The 8,781-nt window shown below is 39.6% G+C and overlaps 1 protein-coding gene across 1 annotated transcript; it reads right to left on the bottom strand.

The window, feature by feature from the left end:
* Nucleotides 1-458: 458 nt before the first annotated feature.
* On the bottom strand, nt 459-3,272 carry sox11a (SRY-box transcription factor 11a). The gene is given in 2 exon segments (XM_052145694.1): nt 459-2,189; nt 2,191-3,272. Coding segments are annotated over 2 exon segments (1,029 nt in total). The 5' UTR covers nt 3,175-3,272; the 3' UTR covers nt 459-2,144.
* Nucleotides 3,273-8,781: the final 5,509 nt, after the last annotated feature.

Below are 8,781 nucleotides of genomic sequence, written 5' to 3'. Positions count from 1 at the left end.
TTAAAAGTGTTTGTATATTCTTGCTCATATTTGTTTTTCTAAGCTGCTTGATGGGTCACTAGTAAAAAAAAGAGTGCAGAGTGTGAATTAAGGGTGCTTCTGGGGAGGAGGGGTCTCATGCAGTGATTAGTGGCAGCTGTGGAGCATTCATGCTGTGTCTCTCCTCTTCAACAGGCACAAAATTCCACCAATCACAGGACACCGCTTTCAAACAGTGCAAAATTTGATTTCTTAAAGGGGCCATTTCTTTGACGGAGAGAAGCGGAAGCGTTGTTATGATTTAAACTGTGGTTTTACTGGTTCCTTTCAGCAAAACATACATCATGTTATGTAAAGCTTTTTGAGCTACTTTTTATATGGTGGGTTGCCCACACATTACAAAACAAAAACAACCACATTTCACTTAAGATCATTATTACTCAGTTAATAACAAATTGAGAGAAGATGTTATGGTGGTAAGTATTTGTTTATTAAAAGATGAGTCAAAGAGAGATTCACATTTGGAACGTGAGGCTGGACTGCTTAGTACTTTACCATTTTTCCTGTCAAATAGTCCATCATATTCCAAACCTTGTATCAAAACAGACTTCATGTAAGACCCACATAAAAATAAACAAAATATGTTTAAGTGCAAGAAATAAAAGTACAGGTTTATGGTTGTTGTTGTTGTTGTTTTTTAATAGAAAAGGTGGCAGTCTTAAGTCGTAAATAAAATGTTTCATCTTATGAAACGAGGATATGGAATGTACCTTTTTTGCTTTCTTGGTTTTTCCTTTTGCCAGACCACCGACATTCATTATTTGCCCATAATGGCAAATTTAAAAAAATTATTAACTTTTAGATTTGGACATCAATAGTCTAATTCTGTGGGCTATTTTAAAGAGAAATGGTGTGGTGGGGTTTTTCCTCCACAGAAAAACATCACACTGCTTGACCATATTCAGTTACTATCAGTTCCAGCTGATTTATTTATTCATCAGTGACTTCAGCATCATGACAAATAATGATGTTGACAGAGCACAAGTCTGTCCATCATCTGCTACAAAAATGCAAAAAAAAAAAAATGTAGATGGTCTGCATTTACAAGTAAATATATTGCACGAAAAATGAAGGGGAAACAGTATGTGCCTTTAGAAAGAAAGAAAAAAATATCCAGTCTCACACCTGCGATTTGGGACCCACCCACATATCACGAGTATGATATACATAAACTCCTAACTTTACTAATTTACAGTACATATACAATCTTGAAACTAATACCAGCACTGAGGTATGCATCTCGCCCCCCTCCCCAATGCCACATGTTCTACAAATACTCGACAAATTTGATCTACAGCTGTACAAAACCAAACTTAAAATCACAAGGCATTTTCTATGCAAGTTTTCATTACAACTTAATCCTTAGTCCCAGGACTCCCTTGCATGCTAAAACAAACGATAAAGGGATGAAGTGCCTGAAACTCACTGAGTGCCCAGTAAGAACATTCCCTTTTTGAACTGTACAAAAATATGCCTGAAAATAGTTTGCTTTATTTTAAAAAGATGAGGTCTGTTATGTATCAAAATGCTTCGTCGAACACCTGCAACTCTGGAGAAGTTTAGGCTGCTTAAGTTTAAACCAGTAGGTAAACAGAATCAGTTAAAAAAAAAAAAAAAAAAAAGGTTCTGGCATTTATAAATGACTAAACGTCTGAAATTAACGTCCTGAACAGTAACAGTTCACAGATCAGTCCACAGTCTTTACATTTTCAGCTCCCTGCAGTTAGAAAGAGGGTAAAAGATGCATAGAAGTTCTCAGATTTTCCCTTTGCGGTCCGCTTTAGTTGAACAGTAACTGCAGACCTACAGAAAAAAATCCATAAAACCCTGTCATGCTGCCAGAAAGAAAAAACTCTGCAGACTTTTTTTTTATTTCATTTTTTTTTTTTTTTTTTGCTACAGTACCAGCTTCATAAGCATCTAATTCCTCAAACCTCTCCCCGCCTCCTTCCCAAAGCCCCTATAGGTACAAGACCAAAAGGCGGCAGGGGTAAGAAACATGTACAGAATATAGCATTCAATCTATCCCATCTGTTATTATTCATGTCTTATTTAGTAAGTAAAAACCAAGTCAGAAAAGTTCGCTTCGAGCCAGTCCCCTGCTATCATTTCGCTGAGCTCGGGCGTACAGTAGTCTGGAAATTCAAAGTGAGAACCCAGACTGCCCTCACTGAAAGACTCCAACTCCTTATCCACCAGAGAGAGGGACAGATTCCCTGAATGTTGCTCCGAGCTTTGCGTGGACGAGGCGAAGTTCACGCTGAAGTCAAACAGCAAGTCGTCCGCGTCTTCGCTCGAGCTGGACGAAGTGGACACCGACCGCGAGGATGCTGGTGAGACGGATGCGGGGTACATTGTGCTCTGCTTGGTGATATTTTTGAAGTTGTAAAAGAGTCTGTTGTTGTTGGACGCGTCGTTTCGGACGTCCTCGTACATGCTCGCGCCCTCCGATTCCGTCGACGAACTCAAAGTCGGGCTGGCGGGAACTTTCGCTACGTTGTACGCTTGGATCTGCTCCTCTTCCTCCTCCTCCTTGACTCGGACTCGAGAGTCCTCCTCATAGTCGTCGTCGTCATCTTCGTCCGTGAATTCGCTTTTTATAACAATCTTTGAAACTTTCATGCTCTTGAATGCGAACTCATCTCCGTAGCCGTGATGCGACTTGGTTCCCGTCTTACTCGCTTTGAGTTTTGAACACCTCTTAGCGGAGTTCCTGGGCATTTTGTTGCACTTCTCCAGAGACGGCGTCGACGTCTTTGAGGAACTGTCCAGCTTTGGCTTTTTCTTGGGTCTGTATTTGTAATCAGGATAATCAGCCATGTGTTTCAATCGGAGCCTCTCGGCTTCCCTGATGAAAGGTATCTTTTCGCAGTCCTTCAACATTTTCCAGCGCTTGCCCAGGCGTTTGGAGATCTCTGCGTTGTGCATGTCCGGAGACTGCTCCATGATCTTTCTCCGCTCGATTTTAGACCACACCATGAACGCGTTCATCGGTCTCTTGATGTGTCCCGTTGCTGTCTTGCACCAGTCCGGGTTTATCGACACCGGGCTGCATGCCATGAACTCACTTTCATCGGAGTCGGTCGCTTCTCTGGACACGCCATCCGCTTCGCTGATCCCCGTGTGCTGCACCATGGTTCGTGTTGAACAGCCCCGTGTGCAGTTGCAGTGTCTTGTCAGTCCACTGCTCAAAAGTCTCTACTTGTCACCTGCGTACGTCTGCTCTCTATGCCTCTGAGGTTCACCCACTCTTTCCAGAGATAGAAACCGCCTTCTTAACTAGTTCTTGGCTTTTTCATGTGCATGACATCATGGGTAGAGCTCCAATCAAATCCTCTCCACTCCGCCCTACAGACTCCACGCTGTGGGCTTTAACCCTTCGCGCGCTCTCGTCTGCTGTTGGTGGGATTGGCGCGAGCGTCTGGACCCCTGCTGCGCGAGACAGACAATATCACTAGATAAACGGAATGGGAATGCGGGTGTTTTTATATAAACAAGCGAAACCAATTAAATTAGGCCACAATTATTTGCTTTAGCTTTATACTGGACTAGGCCATAGGACATAGTCTTATGTTATGGACACATACATTTATGGGTGGAAAATGTATTTTCACTCATCGCTTTACCCTCGTCATTCTTCCTCTTAATAGAATACTGAAGGTGGCGCTTGAATACTGTTCCTGTGTGCTTATATTTCTCACATTAATTGCTTAAGCTGCAATTCAGTGAATTTGACTAAATTGCAAACCGATTTTTAAAATGAAGGACCAGCTGACATGTTTCTTTGTGTTTTATTAGTTAGGATATCATTTTGGTGTTTTAAAAACATTGGTTACTGTACATTATTATAAGGTGATGTTGCTTAATATAAGAGATATATATATATATATATATATATATATATATATATATATATATATATATCTTATGCATTGTTTGCTGTTATTTATTGATAATAAGTATTTACCAGCATTGCTTGAAGGAATATTTCAGGTTCAATACAAGTTAAGCTCAGTTGACAGCATTTGTGGCATAATATGATGTACCACACAAATAAATGTTGACATGCCCCTCCTTTTCTTTAAAAAAAAAGCACAAATCTGGGTTCCAGTGAGGCACTTACAATGCAAGTGAATTTGACAATCTGCATACATTTTAATACTTACTATTTCAAAAGTATAGCTACAAGACATAAACAATATGCATGTTAACGTGACTTTAGAGCTGCTTATTAACCTTTTCAGTTTTAAGTTATAGCCATGATGATGTAATGTCAACAAACCCTAAAACGACTCTAGTAGTGCTTTTATAAAATTATGAGCTCAACATTTTTGCCTTTAAACCATCTGAAAATGGGCCCCTTTCACTTACATTGTAAGTGCCTCACTGTAACTTCGATTTCAGCTTTTTTTTTGGAAAATTAGAAATTATTTTTTGTGGTAATCAACATTATCCCTCAAATGCTGTCGACTGAGCTTAACTTGTATTGAACCTGGAATATTCCTTTAAGCAATGCCGGTAAATCATTATTATCAATAACTAACGGCAAACAATGCATAAGATTGAATATATATCAGAAAGAAAGAGGCCAATGATCCAAAACCACCATAAAAAAGCCAGACTACAGTTTGCAAGTGCACGTGTGGACAAAGGTCTAACTTTTTGGAGAAATGTTCTCTGGTCTGATGAAACAAAAACAGTAACTGTTTGTCCACAATGACCAGTGTTATGTTTGGAGGAAAAGCGTGAGGCTTGCAAGCCGAAGAACACCATCCAAACAGTAAAGCAAGGGGGTGGCAGCATCATGTTGTGGAGGTGCTTTGCTGCAGGAGGGACTGGTGCACTTCACAAAATAGATGGCATCATGAGGAAGGAAAATGATGTGGATAAATTGAAGCAACATCTCAAGACATCAGCCAGGAAGTTAAAGCTCGGTCACAAATGGGTCTTCCAAATGGACAATGACCCCAAGAATACCTCCAAATTTGTGGCAAAATGGCTTATGGACAACAAAGTATTGGTTTGGAGTGGCCATAACAAAGCCCTGACCTCAATCCGAATCCAAAATTTGTGGGCAGAACTGAAAAAGCGTGTGCGAGCAAGGAGGCCTACAAACCTGACTCAGTTACACTAGTTCTGTCTGGCGGAATGGGCCAAAATTCAAGCAACTTATTGTGAGAAGCTTGTGGAAGGATACCTGAAATGTTTTTACCAAGTTAAACAATTTAAAGGCAATGACACCAAATACTAACAAAGTGTATGTAAACGTCTGACCCACTGGGAATGTAATGAAAGAAATAAAAGCTGAAATAAATAATTCTCTCTACTATTATTCTGACATTTCACATTCTTAAAATAAAGTAGTGATCCTAACTGATATAAGACAAGGAATGCTTTCTATGATTAAATGTCTGGAATTGTGAAAAACAGTTTAAATGTATTGGTTAAAGGTGTATGTAAATGTCTGACTTCAACTGTGCATATACACAAATAAGTATTATTTTATTGTTTATGTTAAGATAATTATGTTGCATGTTATAGTGTCATTAATATAGATAATGATGCCTGCATGATTTGTATCTTTTTATTCTTATGCCTTTTTTATTATTAATTATTTGCCAACATTTCTTAAGTATTTTGTTGTTGTTATGTTAAAATAATTGTGCACTTCTATGAAAGAAGGAATTGTTTTATTGACATCAGTTTTTATTTGTATGTGCAATTGTTTATAGAGATTTATCCTTGCAGAGTCTGGCAATAAATTCATTTGTAATTTTCTCATTAATAGATGAAAGTACACAGGTGTCCTTGGTTTGCTTCATTCAAAGCCAGCACCCTGTGCAAAGATCCTTTTCTCTGCCAACTGTGTTTAAGAGTCAGTAATGTTACTTGAAACTATGCATCTGCCAAGGGTTCCTGTTTTCTGTCCCCTAGAGGGCAATCACAAGCCCTTATGAGACCTTACATCACCCTCAACTCTGATGATGGAAGAAACTGCCCTGAGCGGAAGACATGCGACTGGTTCTGCCTATAAGGTTTAGGCTTGAGGTAAGACAAGCAATTTTGACATGCATATATACTAGAAGCAATCTGTTTCCTACACCTGTCTCTAAATTTGTGGCTCCCCTCTCTAATAGATTTAAAGTTATTCTAAAAAATATATACGTGGATTCATTGATAATCAGAGATATTAATCTTTGCATTTTCTCATAAAAATAAAGGTGACAGCCTTCCAGCCGACACGTATTAAGAAACCCTATATAATCTGGAGCCAAGAATTTCTCTTTGGATGGGAAGAAATACTGAATGAAATATCTATGGACCTGGTGTGCTGGCTTACTGTGGTTCGATCAATGTTACATCATCGTGCTTGTGATATGCTCACAAACAGAGGTGAATTAGAGCTGCCTAATGATGTGATGCTCATTAGCATGGCTCGTTAAGAACGGTGAATGAGGTGAGGGTGTCTGCCACTGCAGAGGTGTTAGTCATCCTGAAAAAGGGATGGTCTCTGTGCAGGGAAATTTGAGACATCCTCTCTCCCCTGACTGCTACACGCGCACACACGCGCACACACACACACACACACACACACACACACACACACACACACACACACACACACACACACACACACACACACACACACACACACCCACCCACCAGAAGGAATAGGCAAGTCAACAACAAGCATTGATTGTCTTTAGTCTTGTGGTCCACATGTGCATCTTATGCTTTTTGTGATCCAGCCTTTTCTTAAACATTTTTGCAATTACCTTTAACATACTTGTCCCAAGGCCATGCATGAATTCAGTATGCCCTCATCAAGTTCACATACACAAGCACAAAACCAGGTGAACACTGGACAAGTAACTAAAACAAACGTTACAGCCTAGGTTGACAAAGTGGTACAAAAACAGGAGCAAAACAACAACTGACTAAAACGGTGCAGAACTCAGGGCATTAAATATACAAGTGCTAATGTGGAATGGAACACATGTGAGATCAATTAGGAACAGCTGACAGAGATGAGGCCAGTGCATGTTGGGAAGTGTAGTCCGGGGTAAAACAGAAGGCAGAGCACTAACACAAGGCAACACAACCGTGTATCATGACACTTTCTGTGTGGAGTGTGCATGTTCTGCCTGTGTTTGAGTGGGTTTCCTCCAGGTTCTTCAGTTTTCCCCACAAGTCCAAAAACATGCAGGTTAAGTGAATTGGAGACTCTAAAATCACACCCATAGGTGTGAGTCCCCCAGCCACTGGGGGTTGCATCAGGAAGGGCATCTGGCATCTGGCTTGTTTCTATCGCCATTGAAGCTAAGTGTTGCTGTCTAATAGACTACGTGCATTAAGCTTCCCTATGGAAGGCTTCCATGTGTCATGTAGTACATGACTATGTACATTAAAAAGCACTGATGTTTGTACACTTATAAAAGCATGGCTTAATTCAGTTCTACATTGCTTAAGTAAAATGTACAAACAATGACCGAGTAAATTTACTTGAAATTTACAAAGAAATTTGTGTATTCTTTACTTGAAAATATGGTCTGTTAAATTTACTAGCAATTTCTGCATTGAAATTGTTATTAAGAAAACCCTACTGCATTTTTTTTTCAGTGTACATTATGGGACCATTGAATAAAAAGGATTCCCTCATTAAATATTCCCTCAGTTATCTAAACTCTTAAAAACAGCTGTTCCCATGCAAGAGCAGTTGGGCATCAGATCAATACAAGGTCAGGCTGGGGGTTATCTGATGCTGCACATGTATGGATCCATCTCATCTGCATAGCCTCCAGATAGGTGGGCCTCCTCTGACTGCTATCTGATGAGTTAACAATGGCTAGGAAAAGGGGTTGTTATGGGGACTATAAAGACGCCAAAAAAGTTCTCACTTACGTAACACATTCCTGAATATTCTTGTTTTCATCCAAACAGCAGTTCTTGCCATAAAAGGGCATTTTAATGCAAATGGACTGATCACCTGGTCATAGGTTGTGTGTGCATTTTACAGACATTTTGCATCCTCTCAGGAGATGCAATAAAAAATGGAACACATCTGGACAGTGTTGTTGTTAATGTTATCTTAGGAGATTTAGATTTATGTATGTTCTGTACTTTGAAAAGCTGAATCTGTGTGAAACAGCCATTGGTTTTAAAAATGGGCAATACATTCACAAACCAATGCTAATGTGGCTGTGGGATGTCAAACTTGCACTCCCTCAAGGTTCTGATGTTTAGCAGACATTTGACACTTGAGTAGCTTGTCATTAATGTAAACAGCTGACGCCTGACACTTCTCTGGAATGTCTATCACATGACACACTAACACAATCAACGGCTCCCTGGTCTACCCTAAAGTGCACAACTGTTTGGCTAAATGCTACAGAAGAAATTTGGTCACAATCCCTGACTGCCGATTTCTGGAATTCCCAAAAATGAAAATTCTGTTGTATTTACTTACCCTCATGTTTTCCAAACACTTATGACTTACTTTCTTTCACAAACAAAGATGTCTGGCAGATTGTTAGGAACTGACAGCCTCATTGACATGACAGTCGTTCACTTTCATTGTATTGAAAAAAAAATATGCAGTGAAAGTGAATAGTGTCTGAGGAAAATTAGACATTTTTGCACAACTCTTTCTCATGATATGTCATAATAACAGTTTGAGATGGCGAAATTGTATGAGTTGTTCGATGAACCAACGAACAATTTCATTTATGTAAGACGGAACGC

Source organism: Xyrauchen texanus, chromosome 16, assembly GCF_025860055.1.
Source record: "Xyrauchen texanus isolate HMW12.3.18 chromosome 16, RBS_HiC_50CHRs, whole genome shotgun sequence".
NCBI classification, from domain to species: domain Eukaryota; kingdom Metazoa; phylum Chordata; class Actinopteri; order Cypriniformes; family Catostomidae; genus Xyrauchen; species Xyrauchen texanus.
The sequence above is the reverse complement of the archived record's forward strand: the minus strand, read 5'-3'. Positions and strand labels throughout refer to the sequence as shown.